The 23,576-nt window shown below is 43.7% G+C and overlaps 1 protein-coding gene across 1 annotated transcript; it reads right to left on the reverse strand.

Moving 5' to 3' along the window:
* Window positions 1-7,520: 7,520 nt before the first annotated feature.
* On the reverse strand, window positions 7,521-16,092 carry LOC130079504 (uncharacterized). Its single transcript, XM_056244780.1, has 2 exons — window positions 15,740-16,092; window positions 7,521-8,697 (listed from the first exon to the last, which is right to left on the reverse strand). Exons 1-2 carry the CDS (start codon window positions 15,902-15,904, stop codon window positions 7,558-7,560), a joined length of 1,305 nt encoding a protein of 434 aa, XP_056100755.1. The 5' UTR covers window positions 15,905-16,092; the 3' UTR covers window positions 7,521-7,557.
* Between the last annotated feature and the right edge of the window lie 7,484 nt (window positions 16,093-23,576).

Here is a 23,576-nt window from a genome sequence, read left to right on the forward strand (position 1 = left end):
CACCAACACACACCTCCTCACAGCAGCTTCACCAACACACACCTCCTCACAGCAGCTTTACCAACACACACCTCCTCACAGCAGCTTCACCAACACACACCTCCTCACAGCAGCTTCACCAACACACACCTCCTCACAGCAGCTTCACCAACACACACCTCCTCACAGCAGCTTCACCAACACACACCTCCTCACAGCAGCTTCACCAACACACACCTCCTCACAGCAGCTTCACCAACATACACCTCCTCACAGCAGCTTCACCAACACACACCTCCTCACTGCAGCTTCGCCAACACACACCTCCTCACAGCAGCTTCACCAACACACACCTCCTCACAGCAGCTTCACCAACACACACCTCCTCACAGCAGCTTTACCAACACACACCTCCTCACAGCAGCTTCACCAACACACACCTCCTCACAGCAGCTTCACCAACACACACCTCCTCACAGCAGCTTCACCAACACACACCTCCTCACAGCAGCTTCACCAACACACACCTCCTCACAGCAGCTTCACCAACACACACCTCCTCACAGCAGCTTCACCAACATACACCTCCTCACAGCAGCTTCACCAACACACACCTCCTCACTGCAGCTTCGCCAACACACACCTCCTCACAGCAGCTTCACCAACACACACCTCCTCACAGCAGCTTCACCAACATACACCTCCTCACAGCAGCTCCACCAACACACACCTCCTCACAGCAGCTTCACCAACACACACCTCCTCACAGCAGCTTCACCAACACACACCTCCTCACAGCAGCTCCACCAACACACACCTCCTCACAGCAGCTTCACCAACACACACCTCCTCACTGCAGCTTCACCAACACACACCTCCTCACAGCAGCTTCACCAACACTCACCTCCTCACAGCAGCTTCGCCAACACTCACCTCCTCACAGCAGCTTCATCAACACACCTCCTCACAGCAGCTTCGCCAACACACACCTCCTCACAGCAGCTTCACCAACACACCTCCTCACAGCAGCTTCACCAACACACACCTCCTCAAAGCAGCTTCACCAACACTCACCTCCTCACAGCAGCTTCACCAACACTCACCTCCTCACAGCAGCTTCACCAACACACACCTCCTCACAGCAGCTTCGCCAACACACACCTCCTCACTTCAGCTCCGCCAACACACACCTCCTCACTGCAGCTTCACCAACACACACCTCCTCACAGCAGCTTCGCCAACACACACCTCCTCACAGCAGCTCCGCCAACACACACCTCCTCACAGCAGCTTCGCCAACACACACCTCCTCACTGCAGCTTCACCAACACACACCTCCTCACAGCAGCTTCGCCAACACACACCTCCTCACTGCAGCTCCGCCAACACACACCTCCTCACAGCAGCTTCGCCAACACTCACCTCCTCACAGCAGCTTCATCAACACACACCTCACAGCAGCTTCACCAACACTCACCTCCTCACAACAGCTTCACCAACACACACCTCCTCACAGCAGCTTCGCTAACACACACCTCCTCACTGCAGCTCCGCCAACACACACCTCCTCACTGCAGCTCCACCAACACACACTTCCTCACAGTAGCTTCGCCAACACACACCTCCTCACTGCAGCTCCGCCAACACACACCTCCTCACAGCAGCTTCACCAACACACACCTCCTCACAGCAGCTTCACCAACACTCACACACCTCCTCACTGCAGCTTCGCCAACACACACCTCCTCACAGCAGCTTCACCAACACACACCTCCTCACAGCAGCTTCGCCAACACTCACCTCCTCACAGCAGCTTCGCCAACACACACCTCCTCACTGCAGCTTCGCCAACACACACCTCCTCACAGCAGCTTCACCAAAACACACCTCCTCACTGCAGCTTCACCAACACACACCTCCTCACAGCAGCTTCGCCAACACACACCTCCTCACTGCAGCTTCGCCAACACACACCTCCTCACTGCAGCTTCGCCAACACACACCTCCTCACAGCAGCTTCACCAACACACACCTCCTCACAGCAGCTTCGCCAACACACACCTTCTCACAGCAGCTTCGCCAACACACACCTCCTCACTGCAGTTTCGCCAACACACACCTCCTCACAGCAGCTTCGCCAACACACACCTCCTCACAGCAGCTTCACCAACACACACCTCCTCACAGCAGCTTCGCCAACACACACCTCCTCACAGCAGCTTCACCAACACACACCTCCTCACTGCAGCTTCGCCAACACACACCTCCTCACAGCAGCTTCACCAACACACACCTCCTCACAGCAGCTTCACCAACACACTCCTCCTCACAGCAGCTTCACCAACACACACCTCCTCACAGCAGCTTCACCAACATACACCTCCTCACTGCAGCTTTACCAACACACACCTCCTCACAGCAGCTTCACCAACACACACCTCCTCACTGCAGCTTCACCAACACACACCTCCTCACAGCAGCTTCACCAACACACACCTCACAGCAGCTTCACCAACACACACCTCCTCACAGCAGCTTCGCCAACACACACCTCCTCACTGCAGCTTCGCCAACACACACCTCCTCACAGCAGCTTCACCAACACACACCTCCTCACAGCAGCTTCACCAACACACACCTCCTCACAGCAGCTTCACCAACACACACCTCCTCACAGCAGCTTTACCAACACACACCTCCTCACAGCAGCTTCACCAACACACACAGATAAAGCGTTGTGAATTCCGGCTCGCGTACCCCGAAGTGATAAAATAAAACAAAATTCTGTATCAAAATTTATAGGCAAGAAAAGTAGTTTGTTTAGGCTGGGTTGTATGAATTACAAATCTGCGCACATATTTTAAAAAGCACATAACTATAGAATTCTGAATGAGGATGTGAACGCCGTCAGCGTTAATCACAGGTTCGCGTTTAAAGTCTGATCATTTCGACGGAGGTGAATCAATCAAAGTTAACTTTAGCTGGAAGTAACATTATTCAAGAACCGCTATAACGCCAAAACAATCTGTGACCTTAAATTATATGTTTATCTCTGTAAAGCTGCTTTGAAACAATCCATTGTTAAAAGCGCTATATAAATGAAGATGACTTGACTTGACTTGACACCTCCTCACAGCAGCTTCACCAACACACACCTCCTCACAGCAGCTTCGCCAACACACACCTCCTCACTGCAGCTTCGCCAACACACACCTCCTCACAGCAGCTTCACCAACACACACCTCCTCACAGCAGCTTCACCAACACACACCTCCTCACTGCAGCTTCACCAACACACACCTCCTCACAGCAGCTTCACCAACACACACCTCCTCACAGCAGCTTTACCAACACACACCTCCTCACAGCAGCTTCACCAACACACACCTCCTCACAGCAGCTTCACCAACACACACCTCCTCACAGCAGCTTCACCAACACACACCTCCTCACAGCAGCTTCACCAACACACACCTCCTCACAGCAGCTTCACCAACACACACCTCCTCACAGCAGCTTCACCAACATACACCTCCTCACAGCAGCTTCACCAACACACACCTCCTCACTGCAGCTTCGCCAACACACACCTCCTCACAGCAGCTTCACCAACACACACCTCCTCACAGCAGCTTCACCAACACACACCTCCTCACAGCAGCTTTACCAACACACACCTCCTCACAGCAGCTTCACCAACACACACCTCCTCACAGCAGCTTCACCAACACACACCTCCTCACAGCAGCTTCACCAACACACACCTCCTCACAGCAGCTTCACCAACACACACCTCCTCACAGCAGCTTCACCAACACACACCTCCTCACAGCAGCTTCACCAACATACACCTCCTCACAGCAGCTTCACCAACACACACCTCCTCACTGCAGCTTCGCCAACACACACCTCCTCACAGCAGCTTCACCAACACACACCTCCTCACAGCAGCTTCACCAACATACACCTCCTCACAGCAGCTCCACCAACACACACCTCCTCACAGCAGCTTCACCAACACACACCTCCTCACAGCAGCTTCACCAACACACACCTCCTCACAGCAGCTCCACCAACACACACCTCCTCACAGCAGCTTCACCAACACACACCTCCTCACTGCAGCTTCACCAACACACACCTCCTCACAGCAGCTTCACCAACACTCACCTCCTCACAGCAGCTTCACCAACACACACCTCCTCACTGCAGCTTCACCAACACACACCTCCTCACAGCAGCTTCACCAACACACACCTCCTCACAGCAGCTTCACCAACACACACCTCCTCACAGCAGCTTCACCAACACACACCTCCTCACTGCAGCTTCACCAACACACACCTCCTCACAGCAGCTTCACCAACACACACCTCCTCACTGCAGCTTTACAGTGATAACAGGAGATTACAGTAACAGAGATTGTTTAGGCTTTACAGCAGCTCTAGAATAAAGTTATTGTCCAGATAAAGTTAGTTTTGATTGATTCACTTCCGTTGTAAAGATAATTAGTTATTAACTTAGCGGCCGCTAACACAACACCGTTCTAACAGAACACAGAAACTTTTAATGTGTTTTTAAAAAGAAAAAAAAAGTTATCTCCTAACTGTGATTTTGTATATGTACAGGTCCTTCTCAAAAAATTAGCATATTGTGATAAAGTTCATTATTTTCCATAATGTAATGATAAAAATTAAACTTTCATATATTTTAGATTCATTGCACACCAACTGAAATATTTCAGGTCTTTTATTGTTTTAATACTGATGATTTTGGCATACAGCTCATGAAAACCCAAAATTCCTGTCTCAAAAAATTAGCATATCATGAAAAGGGTCTCTAAACGAGCTATTAACCTAATCATCGGAATCAACTAATTAACTCTAAACACCTGCAAAAGATTCCTGAGGCTTTTAAAAACTCCCAGCCTGTTTCATTACTCAAAACCGCAATCATGGGTAAGACTGCCGACCTGACTGCTGTCCACAATAAAAGACCTGAAATATTTCAGTTGGTGTGCAATGAATCTAAAATATATGAAAGTTTAATTTTTATCATTACATTATGGAAAATAATGAACTTTATCACAATATGCTAATTTTTTGAGAAGGACCTGTATGTTTCTGAAGTTTCCTCTGATAACAGATCCCTGTAAACGGTGGCCTTCCGTTTTTGCTTATGTGTGATTATAAAACTGAAAAACTCCCAGTTAAGCTGTCAGCTTTTCACAGGCAAGTACTTTTGGCTTGGAAGTTAATTTACAAGCATAATTTTTCACCACATCATTATTACATATGGAATAATTATAATATTTTGTACAAGCATAAGAGTATATTTTTGAAAACTTGGTTTGACAAGGGTATCCTTTTGGTGGGACAGTTGTTGAATTGTCAAGGGTATTTGATGACTTATGATGAATTCCTTTCATACTTCAATTTCCCTGTTTCACCTAAAGAATTTGCCTCTGTACATGGTGCTATTTCTCCAGGTGTTGTCTCTTTATGTAGAGGTATTACATACTCTAAACGTGTGCCTGTACTGCATCTAGCTGATACGTTTTGTGGTAAAGTTTGTTTTTCGACAAGCAAAAACAATAAGGTTATTCATTCACTTTTTCAGAAAGAACTAGTTAGTAAACCACATACCATTTCCTATTGGTCAAGGTTTACTGGAACTTTGAATTGGAGTAAGATATGGCTGTTGCCTAATAAATATATCATTACAAATAAGGTCAAGGAAATTTCATTTAAGATATTGCACAAATTTTACCCTGCTAAACATTTTCTATCCAAATTTAACAAAGATATAGATCTAAATTGTTCATTTTGTTTTTTGCAACCAGAAACTGTACCTCATATTTTTTGGCACTATCAGTATACAAAGAGTTTATGGTGGGAAGTTTCTAAATTTATTAATGACAAATTGGACTGCAACTTCCTTTTGTTATATGAACATGTAATATTTGGTTTTGTCAAATATGAAAAAAGTATGGAAAATGAAGCGTATATTATTTATTCGGTGATTATATTTGTTAAGTTCCATATTCATTGGTGTAAATTTAGCAATCAGAAACCTCTTTTTTCTGTGGTATTGAAAGAATTAGAACACTATATGGTTTCTTTTAAGGACAGTACAAACAAAAAAGCTGTTAAAACTATTCATTTATTGAATACATTTATGATTTTGTGAATTGTCAAAGCCTTTTAATGTCTGTTTGGTTTATTATTCCGTTTTTTGTATCTTATATATTTTTGTATACTTGACCCTGGCCCTTTTATTTTTATTTTATTATTATTTATTTTATTTTATTTGTTCCAAGTTTTGTAACTGTTGTTCAAGCAATAAAAAAAAAAAAAACAATTCCTGTAAACTGTAACGTGGACTCGTGCACTTTCTGTAAAGCGGCTTTGAAATGATGTGTATTGTCAAAGCGCTATAGAAATAAATGTGAATTGAACTGAACAAATGATCATTCTGCCATCATCATCATCATCATCATATTAAAAAGACGCAGACATTTCTCAAAAATTAACTGAATGAATTTATATTTGTAAGTTCATGACACACATTAACATCACACAGAATATCATAATGAGAGATCATTTTCATGTTTAATGATTTGAAGAATTTTTAATGAATGGTTATTAAAACTGGAGTTGTCAAAAAGTACCGACTTCGATACTAAAATGTTAAGATTGTGCTGCTCTGAGCGGAACCGTAAACCCCTCTGATTGGCCGTTCAGTTCATGCCCTCAAAAGATATGTCTGTGATTGGCTACAAAACAGTCAGCACTTTTTGACACCACCATTTAAAACAGTCTTTTTGAAGAAGATTTCTTTCACACGATCGGGTCACATGATCGGGTCACATGATGGGCTCACTGTTGTGTGTCAACTATAGAGTTCGGCTGTAGTTTGGGAAACGCAGTCCTGTCGCACTTCAGAACTGACTTGGTCCCAAAGTCGGTACTTTTTGCCAACTCTATCTTGGTGTGTTCGAATCAGCTGCTGATTATTAGTGGAAGTGTGAAGTCAAGTTTACACAAGAGTAGAGAATCACATTAACATCCTCCACTCTCTAACACAAACACAACACTGACGGTCTCCAGCACCAGATCCACACCGGACCGTCTGCCGGGGGTCGTCCGCTGTCTGTCCGATCAGAAGTGTGTCTGTCTCCAGTATAAAAGCCTGTTCTGTGTCCACGAGTCCCTGTCGTGGTGTTCTCCGTCTTGTGTTGTGTGATTAGTGTTATTATAGAGACGGAGGAATATGAGCGCTGTCACTTTAAGGTCCAGTACACTGACACACACGAGGACAGAGAGCACAGTCTCTCACACTTGAATGTTTTAAAATCATATTGAACTGTTCACAGAGGAATCGATAAGAGGAACTGAAATTAAAATTGTAATTTTAGAGAGAGAGAGAGAGAGTGTGTGTGTGTGTGTGTGTGAGAGTGAGTGTGTGTGTAAGTGTGTGTGTGAGCTTGTAATATTTGCGAGAGAAACTCCTGGCCAACAGATGTCAGTCAGATCAGAAGTGTAAAGCCTCTCGCGGTGACGTTTCCCACTCCTCCTCCTAGCAGTCGAGCGTCCTCTGCTGGTTCTCCTGCTGCAGGAAGTACTCGCAGAACAGCTCGCGCACTTCCTGTGCGTCGGGGTCGTCGCTAGCGGGAGACACCTCGTCCGCGGGCTGCGGGCTCTCCTCGCTCCGCACCGCCTCCTCCCAGCGCGCGTCGAACGCGTCCCCGTGGAGCTCGCACACGTTGTGCAGGACGCAGCACGCCTCGATCATCGTGGGCACCACGTCCATGCGGCAGTCGTTACGCTTCAGCAGGCACTGCCAGCGCGCGCGGAGCCGCAGGAACGCTAGGTCCACCACGGCCCGCGCGCGCTCTAGCCGCCGGTTAAACGCGCGCTGCCCCGCCGTGAGCTCGAGCGACTCCGGGTGGCTCTTCATCAGCCAACACTTCAGCGGGAACCCGGCGTCGCCTAGCATCAGGTGTCCTAGCGGGCGGCCCATGAAGTCCAGCGGTGGGAGAAACCCGCGCTCGCAGCCGCGCGCCCACAGCGTCGAGTTCTGCAGGATCTCCGAGTGTTCGGTGCTGCCCGGGAACCCTGCGCACACGTCCCAGAACTGGCCCAGAGCATTGACGGCGCCCTGCGTGACAACCGATAGCCATCCGCGGCTGTTCCAGTAGTGCTGCGTGTCGCTGGACGGGGCGATGATGGGCACGTGGAGGCTACCGACGGCTCCGACACACCGCGGGAAACCCCAGCGCGTAGCGAACAGCCGAGCCGCGTCCTCCAGCTCCTGCTCGCTGGGCGAGCGCAGGTACAGCGGGCGTAGCATTAGCACGATGGCGTGGCACACGTCGCGCACGCACTTGCACACGGTGGAGCGGCCCACGCCGAACAGGCTGCTGATGGTGCGGTACTCCACGTTAGACGCCAGACGCCACAGCGCTACGGCTACGCGCTTCTCCAGCGGCAGCGCCGGGCGCAGGCGCGTGTCCTGGCGGGTTAGCCGCGGCTTCAGTTTCCCGCACAGCAGGAAGAACGTCTCTTTCGTCATGCGGAACTTCTCCAGCCAATCGGACGGCTGGAACTCCCTCATCACCACACGCTCCCACCAATCCGTGCTCTCGATGTTGCTCCACACGCGCGTGGGCCGCGCCGGCAGCTCCGCGACGGGACGCGACGTCTGAGCGATCAGCATCTGCGAGAGGAGAACATGTGTTACTGCTACTCCTGCATGAGGACACATCGAGCACACGAAGAACACGGAACATCAGAACCAATGATGACATCATCAGACATGAGATCATCAGTAGGGGTGCACGATTCAGAAAATGTCACGATTCGATACCGATTTTTTGTCTCAAGATTCGATTAAAAAAACGATTCGCAGTAGGCCTATATAAATGTAGTTTACTTTTTCCTATGTGATTGATTGCAGTAGACACAATTTAAAAGAAAAAAAAAACACAACAAATCTATGAATCGATTCTGAATCGGTAAAGATTGAATTGCAATTCAAATGTGAATCGATTTTTTTGCACACCCCTAACAGGGATGGAAATTAGCACCCGCCACCAGCCAAATGCGGGTGATTTTGTGTTGTGGCGGGTAAACTCGCTTCACCTACCGGCCACCGTGGCGGGTAAATAAAAATAGCATACTGTTTCACCCGGACGGCGGACACTTTAAGAGGAGGCACACCTTCAAACAAAAATGTGGCGTTACATCGCAGGCGTAGAGGTCTGCAGAGAAAACATCATGGTGCGTTCACACCAGACGAGAATAGAGCGTCTGGCGCGAGTGATTTCATTGTTAAGTCAATGCAAAGACGGCGCGAATGAGGTGTAGAGCGCGGCGCGGTAGATGCGAATACGCCTCATTCGCGCGGCAAGTTCGAGCGTCTGACGCGTTCCGCGCGCATGATTTTATTGAGTGCTTTTGTGCATTCACGCGTTTGACGCGAATTCGCGTCTGCCGCCCGAGTTGAAAAATCTGAACTTCAGCGTCAATTCGCGCCGCGTAAACCAATCAGGAGCCTAGCTGCTGTCACGTGGTGAAGTATCTGGACGCTTCAATAAATTATTTTGTACTAAATGTGGTTCTAATGCACAACAAAGCAAATATTTTATCACATAAAACTTGATTTCAATATATGAGACATATTCATTTTGTATTGAATGCTATTTATTCCATTTCATATCTAGATTATATTAAATATTATTCTAATGTAAAGGCAACCAACATACTATAGCTCATAAATCCGTGTCTGGAGAGTGTCGTGTGAGAGAGAAAAAAATCACAGGACAGGTTAATGACTTTTGGAGGCTGGCTCAATTTATCATCAAAACAAAAATAAATGACAGATTAGGTGGATGAGGCCGAGGGTGAGAGAAAGAGAAAATGTCAGTATTTCATTGAGACTTGAGATTAAATAAACTGCTTAAGTATTCTTGTAGTATTAATTTTCACATGCAGTTACACATTGTCGGTTAAAAACAAGAAAGTGGCTGGTAAAAACATTGAGTGGCTGGTAGATTTTGAAATCCACCAGCCACAGTGGCCAGTGGACAAAAACGTTAATTTCCATCCCTGACCCCTAATCATCAGATCCAGCTAAAGCTGCTCCGCTGGTGTGTGTGTGTGTGTGTGTGTGTGTGTGTGTGTGTGTGTGTGCCGCTGGACCGCAGACCCAGTCTCGAGTCACACAGGTGTATCTGTGGCTATAGCAACAACACTGCATGGCTCACAATTATAGATTTTTATTTTATGCCCAAAATCATTGGGATATTAAGTAAAGATCATATTTTGTAAATTTCCTACTAGGAGTGTAAATATTAATCGATTCGTATCGATGCATCGATTATACAGCCGATGATTCGATGCATCGATGCGTCTGCAAGAGTATCGATTAGTGTTTGTTTTGCCGCCTGTCTATTTTCAGCATCCGCTCATATGCGTACAAACGATTGTTGTTATGCACTGGGCTAACGTTAGTTAGTCACCGAACTAAACTGCCAGTGTGAATGCACCCTCAGTCACTTAGTTGGCGAATTCCAAACTAGCAGTTACTAACGTAAACAAACAGGCGCTAACGTGTACAAAAGGCTACTTCAACAGCTTACTTAAAAAGTCTAGGGTGCTTTCACACCAACTCGGAACGGGCACGGTTCGCATGAAAAATCACTAATTATGTAAACGCTGTCTGTCATGCGGACCCGGGTGCGCACTGGGGTACCGAACCCAAACCCGAGACTGCCTGGAGGAGGTGCGCTGAGTTCGGTTGCACTCGAACCGTGCCGCGGCTCGCGTGAATGTAAAAGCATCACGGACTCGGGTGCGCACTTGTTCAGGAAGTAAGTGACCTGCGCACGCTTTTTAGCTGATTATGATGTATTTAGTTAAATAAAACACATGTAAGGGATGATAGTGTTGATAATTTACCTTGGATAAGAGCGAGAGTGAGTCTGTATTCGCACACACATCGCGCGTGGACTCAGGGCAACAAATTAATGGAAATCCACTGTCTCCTGCGTTTGCAATCAGCAAAAAGCCAAATGCGACACACAGTAAACCGGTGTTGTTCACTCAGCTGTGCATAATAGCACCAAATAAAATAAAAAAACACAATATATTGACCCGCGTTCTGTTTTCTATCATGCGCCGTGCACGTTTGCGATGACGTAAGATGCACGGAAACGCACCAGGATTCGATAGAATCAAGTTTAGAACTGTATGCAGTAACTGTTATATTTGCTGTTCTATTTGCAGTGCATTGAGCACAACATACACATTATGTGAATAGAATACTGTTCCTGTATTCTCAATAAAAGGCAAATTATAAAAAAAAATTGTTCATTTATTTGAAACTTAATAGATATCATGTAAAAATATCGATTATCGAATCGAATCGTATCGCGGGGAATTCTGAAGTATCGAAAATAATCGAATCGTTGGCTTAAGAAATCGGTATCGTATCGAATCGTCATGTAGGCTCCGATTTACACCCCTATTTCCTACCGTAAATATATAAAACATTTATTTTAAGAAGTGAATGCAGCAAAATCATAAATGCACGACTTTAAAGGCGATTTTCTCAATGTTTCGATATTTCTACACACTCAGATTCCAGATCTTCAATAGTTGTATCGGCCAAATATTGTCCTGTCCTAACTAGGGCTGAACGATTACTTGCATTTGTGATAATATCGCGAAATGATGAAACGCGATTTTGTAAGCAAAAGCTGCGATTACACTGGTCACGTGACACGCGAGAGTCTGCAAGATCAAGCATCAACTTGGCACGCGACGTATATAGGTCTGGCATTCAGGAAAGAAGAGTTTATTTTTAATGTATGTGATATTGTGTTATTTATTCTCTCTCCAACAATTCTGGATCGATTCAGAGAATTTCAGAATCGAGTCTGAGCTTTTAAACACAGATGCGTGATGACGCTGCGCGTGCTTTAGAAACAACCGTATTCTGCTTGCTTCTAATTTCTCTCTCTCACACACACACACACACACACACACACACACACACGACACCGCTCGAACCTTCAGAAAAGTAATATTTCATAAAGTTCGGGGTTTAACCGAATTACAAGGACATTCGCGGGCTTCATCGCGCAGGTTTTGCCGCTTTGCTTGATGTTATATGGTTACTCCTGCAGTGCGCGGTCTCGCTGTGTAATTCAGTGGCAGTCTGCTAGTTTCCTCACGTATTTTATTGTTATATTCAGAAGACATAATCTATGTGCCTTTCAGTCATTATAACGTCTGCACACTGAGATTGACCTTCTCCGGCTACAGCTGAGTTCCCGCGGGACTTCAGCGCGAGACTACAGCTAGCCGTCTAAAACACTATTTAGGTGAATTTAAACAATGGCTAAGTCGCTAAACGCATCTTGTTGTCATGTAAGGGCCCTGTTCATGATGGACAGACATTTTAATTGCATTTTGTGTCTGTTGAGAGGCACAAAGACAGTCTTTATGAATCTGCCCCCATAGCTGCCGTTTTAGCTGAGTGGGAGCTCTGGGCATTAGCTTTAGAGGCTCCGTGTTGCAAACACCAATCCGGCTCCTTTTTCTCTCCCTATAGACAGTTCTCACAAAGGTATAACGATCAAGATTAACTTAAAAATTGCCTGAGTTCTCCTTTAAGCGGGCTTTGTGAAGAGCTCGTGCATGCGGCTGTGAGCGACTCATTGGTTAAATGTGCATCTCAAAATGCTTTTATGAAGCGAAATTAATGTAAACACGGTCAGTTATATCTTAAACCAACAGGACATTTACTAGCTTTTATATTTTAAAGCTATATTAGTTTATATGGCCTATTTAAAATTCTTAACATGTAATTGGTTTAATTAAATGTTTTTTTTATATATATATTTTTTTAAAGTATGTATTTTTACACATGTAATTAAATACATATTTTAAGTGTTATTAAGATTAATTAATAAGAAAAAAAGTAGATCGGATCATGAGCTGCCTAAAGATTCCCATCCCTACTACAATGATTTATTGCTTGTCTTTGTCGACTAATACAGAAGGTAAAGAACTTCAAAAGTAATCGCATATTAAATCGGAATCTTGTTAAAAAAAAAATCCGATTAGATTATTTTCCATAATCGTTCAGGCCTAGTCCTAACACACCCACGGAACGCTTATTTACTCAGCTTTCAGATTATGCATAAATTTAAAAAAATTGACCCATGTGGTTTAGTGGTCCAGGGTCACATTTATCATCTGCGATAATATCATAATAGTTGTTTTAACAATGTGTGATCTGACATTATCGAGTATACCCCTCACACACACACACACACACACACGCTGTGATGTAGTCTTGTAGATTACACTAGTGCGCATTCAGCTTTCACTGCGTTATTTAGTGTAATTTATCTCATTTCAAATAGTTAATAAATATCACACGAAGGGTGCAGTTTTTCTCCAGATATCAGCATGATAACAAATGTGATATTGATTTTATATCAATACAAGTTTAATAAACAACAAGTTAATATTAAGTGACTTACATTTTAGACACCATATTGCCTGTTTTTCTCTATTGGCCAACGGGAAAAGTTCAAAGACACACGGCGGGGTTTCGCTGAATACATAATCTCACTGCCATCTACTGGCGGGGTTAGTTTCACATCTAAAGTATCTATTACTGGTTTAAATCATTTCAAATATCAATATTCAAAGTTTTATGTTTGAACCATTATTCCTGCGTTTGTAACTGCAGGTTATTCATCACTTCTGATCAGCTTTTAACAGTAAACACATATAAAAGCCACTTCAGATGCAGATTCTGAGTTTCCTCTTCATTGCAAAGATTAATTTTGCTGGCCAGAAAGTGAGGCGAGTGCATGCGACAGAACTAGCGTTAGCCTTTAATAAACACATTACAGTTACACGCAGATCCTCCAGGACAAACATATCCCTATAGAAACTGTGTTCTTAATCCCAGTCGTTGTTTTAAAAGAATCATATTTTTTGCAGATATGTGATATTCTCTTTTTATATATTCTTTTTTTAATAGAGAGTGAAAATATCATCATATGATGCTGTTGTGTTTTACACAATTTTTAGGGCTGTTTATGACAGACATAAGCAAAGTAATTCCATATAGAGAACTCCCTCTAGGTGGCGCTGTGGTCAGTAATTCACTGAAGATGATAATAATAACTCACTATGATCATCCCTAACTTTATTAACTGCAGATATGATGATAATAATGATAATAATAACAACTCACTATGATCATCTCTAACTTTATTAACTGCAGATATGATGATAATAATGATAATAATAACAACTCACTATGATCATCTCTAACTTTATTAACTGCAGATATGATGATAATAATGATAATAATAACAACTCACTATGATCATCCCTAACTTTATTAACTGCAGATATGATAATAATGATAATAATAACAACTCACTATGATCATCCCTAACTTTATTAACTGCAGATATGATGATAATAATGATAATAATAACAACTCACTATGATCATCCCTAACTTTATTAACTGCAGATATGATGATAATAATGATAATAATAACAACTCACTATGATCATCCCTAACTTTATTAACTGCAGATACGATGATAATAATGATAATAATAACAACTCACTATGATCATCCCTAACTTTATTAACTGCAGATATGATGATAATAATGATAATAATAACAACTCACTATGATCATCTCTAACTTTATTAACTGCAGATATGATGATAATAATGATAATAATAACAACTCACTATGATCATCCCTAACTTTATTAACTGCAGATATGATGATAATAATGATAATAATAACAACTCACTATGATCATCCCTAACTTTATTAACTGCAGATATGATGATAATAATGATAATAATAACAACTCACTATGATCATCTCTAACTTTATTAACTGCAGATATGATGATAATAATGATAATAATAACAACTCACTATGATCATCCCTAACTTTATTAACTGCAGATATGATAATAATGATAATAATAACAACTCACTATGATCATCCCTAACTTTATTAACTGCAGATATGATGATAATAATGATAATAATAACAACTCACTATGATCATCCCTAACTTTATTAACTGCAGATATGATGATAATAATGATAATAATAACAACTCACTATGATCATCCCTAACTTTATTAACTGCAGATATGATGATAATAATGATAATAATAACAACTCACTATGATCATCCCTAACTTTATTAACTGCAGATATGATGATAATAATGATAATAATAACAACTCACTATGATCATCCCTAACTTTATTAACTGCAGATATGATAATAATGATAATAATAACAACTCACTATGATCATCCCTAACTTTATTAACTGCAGATATGATAATAATGATAATAATAACAACTCACTATGATCATCCCTAACTTTATTAACTGCAGATATGATGATAATAATGATAATAATAACAACTCACTATGATCATCCCTAACTTTATTAACTGCAGATATGATGATAATAATGATAATAATAACAACTCACTATGATCATCCCTAACTTTATTAACTGCAGATATGATGATAATAATGATAATAATAACAACTCACTATGATCATCCCTAACTTTATTAACTGCAGATATGATGATAATAATGATAATAATAACAACTCACTATGATCATCCCTAACTTTATTAACTGCAGATACGATGATAATAATGATAATAATAACTCACCATGATCATCCTCTTGTGTCTCTGGTGGAAATACTGCCTGCGCGCGACCCGCCGCTGAACCTCGTGCCTGCGCTGCGCGTTCGCGCTGGTGACGTCACGCCGCCGCTTCATCAGCACGTAACTGAGCGCCAACATGAGCGCGCGCAACGCCTCGTCATCGGCCATGTTCGCGCCTTTATTCTCCTCAGAAGAGCAAACTCCACTGATATACCGGTACTCGACGATCCGTCCAGTTACTCCGCGCACATGGTGTTAATCCACCGTTGTTAGACTGGACTCTGCAACATACACACACACACACACACACACACCTCGCGCTGCTTCCGCTGCTGCCGCTGTGTGTGACGTCACTCGACAGCAGTTCTTCTTCTTCTACTACTCGTTTTTTGGGGGTTCGCGCACATTCCGCGCATTAGCGCCACCTACTGTGAGCTCGATCCCGAGACTCTGACCCGTGAAAACAACTTTATAAACAATACACAATATATAAAAAAAAATATGTTCAATGTCATCTGAACATACAGGAGAAGAAAAAAAAGCTAACAATGATTTGCTAAACAAAAGAAAAATAACAAAGGAAAAATAGGAGACGATGAAAAAAGACCATGAAGATATTACTAAACACGTCAGTTAGAGTGAACAAATTAAAGTCATTACAAATTGAGTTTGTTTCACTTGCTTTTTTATTTACTGGGGATAACAATAGTGTTAAGATACATTTTAAATCCTTTCAACAAAAAAACAAGAAAAACTGGTTTGTCGTTGGTGAATTTACATTTATGTATATCAAATTTTCAAGCTTCAAAATCAAAGTATCCAAAAATAATGTCTTCAAAAGTTATGGATATCTTCCTGGATATTATCTTTAATAAATGTGTCAATATCTTTCCATAGTTGTTTAGTAGGCTATAGAAACATGACCAAAATAAATGATAAACAGTTTATATGTGAACATGAGCATCTTGTGTCAATGTTAATTTTATATTTAGGTAATCATAAAATATTCAAATGTACCTATTTATTATTTTGAAAGACACTTCCCAGCCAGCAATGACATGTGGGGCCCAGATGGGTTAAGTATGGGTCCCATGGTGACTGTGTGGGCATGGGCTTTGGCTGGCTGAAATCAGCGGGTCGGTCTTGTAGGTTTTGTAGTATGAGTCCCACATATGAGCTGATTACATGGGCCCCATAAGAGACAGGCATGGGCCAAGTAGGCATGGGTTTGAACTGGGAACACATATATGGGTCTTGAATGGCATATTTATGGGCCAAGTGGCCATGGGTTTGAACTGGGAATGCATATATGGGTCTTGAATGGTATATTTATGGGCCAAGTGGGCATGGGTTTGAACTGGGAACACATATATGGGTCTTGAATGGCATATTTATGGGCCAAGTGGCCATGGGTTTGAAATGGGAATGCATATATGGGTCTTGAATGGTATATTTATGGGCCAAGTGGCCATGGGTTTGAACTGGGAATGCATATATGGGTCTTGAATGGTATATTTATGGGCCAAGTGGGCATGGGTTTGAACTGGGAACACATATATGGGTCTTGAATGGCATATTTATGGGCCAAGTGGCCATGGGTTTGAACTGGGAACACATATATGGCTCTTGAACGGCATATTTATGGGGCAAGTGGGCATGGGTTTGAACTGGGAACGGATATATGGGTCTTGAATGGCATATTTATGGGCCAAGTGGGCATGGGTTTGAACTGGGAACGTATATATGGGTCTTGAATTGCATATTTATGGTCCAAGTGGCCATGGGTTTGAACTGGGAACGCATATATGGGTCTTGAATGGCATATTTATGGGCCAAGTGGGCATGGGTTTGAACTGGGAACGCATATATGGGTCTTGAATGGCATATTTATGGGCCAAGTGGGCATGCCATGGGTTTGAACTGGGAACACATATATGGGTCTTGAATGGCATATTTATGGGCCAAGTGGGCATGCCATGGGTTTGAACTGGGAACACATATATGGGTCTTGAATGGCATATTTATGGGCCAAGTGGGCAGTGGCGGCCTTAAGCATCTGGGGGCCCGTTTCAATAACTAATATGGGGCCCTACATAAAACATAAACATAATAGAGCAGAAAAAGCAAGGATTCCTGTTGGTTTGCATCAATGGTATACGTGCACTTTCAGCTTCATGAACAGGCAGCTCAACATAAACCTTATTTGATTAAAACTATATACAATTATATATCATGGAATAAGCCTCGCCCTTTCACGCAGGGTAACTTCACTTTTGGTAGACTGAATAAAGCTTTTCTTTTGTTGTCCGATATATTCGTTTTTCAGTTTCATTTCCTCTTAAAATTCTTTTTCTGCTCAAAATAACATTTTAACCTAACGGCAAAAAAGGCAAAGGTATAAATACATAAACTACCGATATTATTCAGATCGCTTAAGCCGTTGGCGGGAGTGGTAAACGGCGCCATGGTAACCGCGAGTTCTACCAATCAGACGTCAGTGTTTTGCAAATAACAAGGTTGATTTCGTAGCTTGTGGCTTTTAAAGGAGCAGAAACTTTCATTTCACAACCTCGTAGCTCGTGGTCAATCTACCTTGAATGGTTTAGACATTATGGCTGAAAATCAATATCCTATGGAGAAAATGAATGGGATTTTGCTGGTCTGTTGGGGCCCCCTTGGAGGGCGGGGCCCGTTTCAATTGAAACGGGTGAAACATAGGTAAGGCCGCCCCTGCAAGTGGGCATGCCATGGGTTTGAACTGGGAACGCATATATGGGTCTTGAATGGCATATTTATGGGCCAAGTGGCCATGGGTTTGAACTGGGAACACATATATGGGTCTTGAATGGCATATTTATGGGCAAAGTGGGCATGGGTTTGAACTGGGAACACATATATGGGTCTTGAATGGCATATTTATGGGCAAAGTGGGCATGGGTTTGATGTGGGAACACATATATGGGTCTTGCATTGCATATTTATGGGCAAAGTGGGCATGGGTTTGATCTGGCAACACATATATGGGTCCTGCATGGTGCATTTATGGGGAAAGTGGGCATGGGTTTGAACTGGGAACGCATATATGGGTCCTGCATGGTATATTTATGGGCCAAGTGGGCATGGGTTTGAACTGGGAACACATATATGGGTCTTGAATGGCATATTTATGGGCCAAGTGGCCATGGGTTTGAACTGGGAATGCATATATGGGTCTTGAATGGTATATTTATGGGCCAAGTGGCCATGGGTTTGAACTGGGAATGCATATATGGGTCTTGAATGGTATATTTATGGGCCAAGTGGGCATGGGTTTGAACTGGGAACACATATATGGGTCTTGAATGGCATATTTATGGGCCAAGTGGCCATGGGTTTGAACTGGGAACACATATATGGCTCTTGAACGGCATATTTATGGGGCAAGTGGGCATGGGTTTGAACTGGGAACGGATATATGGGTCTTGAATGGCATATTTATGGGCCAAGTGGGCATGGGTTTGAACTGGGAACGCATATATGGGTCTTGAATTGCATATTTATGGTCCAAGTGGCCATGGGTTTGAACTGGGAACGCATATATGGGTCTTGAATGGCATATTTATGGGCCAAGTGGGCATGGGTTTGAACTGGGAACGCATATATGGGTCTTGAATGGCATATTTATGGGCCAAGTGGGCATGCCATGGGTTTGAACTGGGAACACATATATGGGTCTTGAATGGCATATTTATGGGCCAAGTGGGCATGCCATGGGTTTGAACTGGGAACACATATATGGGTCTTGAATGGCATATTTATGGGCCAAGTGGGCAGTGGCGGCCTTAAGCATCTGGGGGCCCGTTTCAATAACTAATATGGGGCCCTACATAAAACATAAACATAATAGAGCAGAAAAAGCAAGGATTCCTGTTGGTTTGCATCAATGGTATACGTGCACTTTCAGCTTCATGAACAGGCAGCTCAACATAAACCTTATTTGATTAAAACTATATACAATTATATATCATGGAATAAGCCTCGCCCTTTCACGCAGGGTAACTTCACTTTTGGTAGACTGAATAAAGCTTTTCTTTTGTTGTCCGATATATTCGTTTTTCAGTTTCATTTCCTCTTAAAATTCTTTTTCTGCTCAAAATAACATTTTAACCTAACGGCAAAAAAGGCAAAGGTATAAATACATAAACTACCGATATTATTCAGATCGCTTAAGCCGTTGGCGGGAGTGGTAAACGGCGCCATGGTAACCGCGAGTTCTACCAATCAGACGTCAGTGTTTTGCAAATAACAAGGTTGATTTCGTAGCTTGTGGCTTTTAAAGGAGCAGAAACTTTCATTTCACAACCTCGTAGCTCGTGGTCAATCTACCTTGAATGGTTTAGACATTATGGCTGAAAATCAATATCCTATGGAGAAAATGAATGGGATTTTGCTGGTCTGTTGGGGCCCCCTTGGAGGGCGGGGCCCGTTTCAATTGAAACGGGTGAAACATAGGTAAGGCCGCCCCTGCAAGTGGGCATGCCATGGGTTTGAACTGGGAACGCATATATGGGTCTTGAATGGCATATTTATGGGCCAAGTGGCCATGGGTTTGAACTGGGAACACATATATGGGTCTTGAATGGCATATTTATGGGCAAAGTGGGCATGGGTTTGAACTGGGAACACATATATGGGTCTTGAATGGCATATTTATGGGCAAAGTGGGCATGGGTTTGATGTGGGAACACATATATGGGTCTTGCATTGCATATTTATGGGCAAAGTGGGCATGGGTTTGATCTGGCAACACATATATGGGTCCTGCATGGTGCATTTATGGGGAAAGTGGGCATGGGTTTGAACTGGGAACGCATATATGGGTCCTGCATGGCATATTAATGGGCAAAGTGGGCATGGGTTTGATCTGGGAACGCATATATGGGTCCTGCATGGTGCATTTATGAGCAAAGTGGGCATGGGTTTGATCTGGGAACACATATATGGGTCCTGCATAGCATATTAATGGGCCAAGTGGGCATGGGTTTGATCTGGGAACACATATATGGGTCCTGCATAGCATATTAATGGGCCAAGTGGGCATGGGTTTGATCTGGGAACACATATATGGGTCCTGTATAGCATATTAATGGGCCAAGTGGGCATGGGTTTGATCTGGGAACACATATATGGGTCCTGCATGGTGCATTTATGGGCAAAGTGGGCATGGGTTTGATCTGGGAACACATATATGGGTCCTGTATAGCATATTAATGGGCAAAGTGGGCATGGGTTTGATCTGGGAACGCATATATGGGTCCTGCACAGCATATTAATGGGCCAAGTGGGTATGGGTTTGATCTGGGAACACATATATGGGTCTTGCATTGCATATTTATGGGCAAAGTGGGCATGGGTTTGATCTGGCAACACATATATGGGTCCTGCATGGTGCATTTATGGGGAAAGTGGGCATGGGTTTGAACTGGGAACGCATATATGGGTCCTGCATGGCATATTAATGGGCAAAGTGGGCATGGGTTTGATCTGGGAACGCATATATGGGTCCTGCATGGTGCATTTATGAGCAAAGTGGGCATGGGTTTGATCTGGGAACACATATATGGGTCCTGCATAGCATATTAATGGGCCAAGTGGGCATGGGTTTGATCTGGGAACACATATATGGGTCCTGCATAGCATATTAATGGGCCAAGTGGGCATGGGTTTGATCTGGGAACACATATATGGGTCCTGTATAGCATATTAATGGGCCAAGTGGGCATGGGTTTGATCTGGGAACACATATATGGGTCCTGTATAGCATATTAATGGGCAAAGTGGGCATGGGTTTGATCTGGGAAAGCATATTTGGGTCCTGCATAGCATATTAATGGGCAAAGTGGGCATGGGTTTGATCTGGGAACACATATATGGGTCCTGTATAGCATATTAATGGGCAAAGTGGGCATGGGTTTGATCTGGGAACGCATATATGGGTCCTGCATGGTGCATTTATGAGCAAAGTGGGCATGGGTTTGATCTGGGAACACATATATGGGTCCTGCATGGTGCATTTATGAGCAAAGTGGGCATGGGTTTGATCTGGGAACACATATATGGGTCCTGCATAGCATATTAATGGGCCAAGTGGGCATGGGTTTGATCTGGGAACACATATATGGGTCCTGCATAGCATATTAATGGGCCAAGTGGGCATGGGTTTGATCTGGGAACACATATATGGGTCCTGCATGGTGCATTTATGGGCAAAGTGGGCATGGGTTTGATCTGGGAACACATATATGGGTCCTGTACAGCATATTAATGGGCCAAGTGGGCATGGGTTTGATCTGGGAACGCATTTGTGGGTCCTGTATAGCATATTAATGGGCCAAGTGGGTATGGGTTTGATCTGGGAACACATATATAGGTCCTGCATGGTGCATTTATGGGCAAAGTGGGCATGGGTTTGATCTGGGAACACATATATGGGTCCTGTATAGCATATTAATGGGCCAAGTGGGCATGGGTTTGATCTGGGAACGCATATATGGGTCCTGCATGGTGCATTTATGGGCAAAGTGGGCATGGGTTTGATCTGGGAACACATATATGGGTCCTGTATAGCATATTAATGGGCCAAGTGGGCATGGGTTTGATCTGGGAATGCACATATGGGTCCTGCATAGCATATTTATGTGCTAAGTTGGGTTTGAACTGGGAACACATGGGTCCTGCATGGCAGAGGCGCAAAGTAATGTAGACCTATTGAGTTATGTAATTACTTACTGTACAATTTTTAGTAACTTGTAGTAACTCTACATGTAGGCTAATCAAGCATGTTGAGATTGAGTAATTGTAGCTCAACACATTTCAAGTCACGCTAGTCACCAAAGAAGAAACATTGCATACATGTAGATCTTTTGCCAAAACAATCCATCAGTCATTTTTGTTAGTCGTGCAGAAAATGAAAAATGTAACTTCCCAAAAATGTTAAAAACATCAAAGTTTACATTATGTTGAATTATGCCGATTAGTGGACTCTCAGAAAGGTTGCAGGCCTACCGTAACACTTCAAATAATAGCCCAGTTCCAGACGCCTGTCCTTTGGGGCAGAAACACATATTTAGACAAATAACTAGGGATGCTCGATATTGGCTTTAAAATTAAGACCCGGTTAAGATCCCACAAAACACCCTTATAGATCCCTTTTAAAGCCCATCTGGGCATCCACGGCTAGATCCTGGGTGCAAACCCACTTTAAACCCCTTTGGGCAGGTGGGGCCCAAATGGGTCTGGCATGAATTGCCCAATTAGGACCCACATAAGACTCTTACAGAGCCCATTTAAAGCCCATCTGGGTAGCCATGGTTGGATCCTGGGTGCAAGCCCACTTTAGACCCATTTGGGCAGGTGGGGCCCAAATGGGTCTGACATGAATTGCCCAATTAAGACCCATGCAGTACCTATGGGATCAAAATCCCGCCAAATGTATGTGAGGAGGTGTGTGTTGGTGAAGCTGCATTGATGAGCTGTATGTTGGCGAAGCTGCAGTGAGGAGGTGTGTGTTGGCGAAGCTGCTGTGATGAGCTGTGTGTTGGCGAAGCTGCAGTGAGGAGGTGTGTGTTGGCGAAGCTGCAGTGATGAGCTGTGTGTTGGTGAAGCTGCAGTGAGGAGGTGTGTGTTGGCGAAGCTGCAGTGAGGAGGTGTGTGTTGGTGAAGCTGCAGTGATGAGCTGTGTGTTGGTGAAGCTGCAGTGAGGAGGTGTGTGTTGGCGAAGCTGCAGTGAGGAGGTGTGTGTTGGCGAAGCTGCAGTGAGGAGGTGTGTGTTGGCGAAGCTGCAGTGATGAGCTGTGTGTTG

Source organism: Rhinichthys klamathensis, unplaced genomic scaffold (assembly GCF_029890125.1).
Source record: "Rhinichthys klamathensis goyatoka isolate OS25496 unplaced genomic scaffold, OSU_Roscu_1.1 h1tg001091l_1, whole genome shotgun sequence".
In the NCBI taxonomy this organism is placed as follows: domain Eukaryota; kingdom Metazoa; phylum Chordata; class Actinopteri; order Cypriniformes; family Leuciscidae; genus Rhinichthys; species Rhinichthys klamathensis.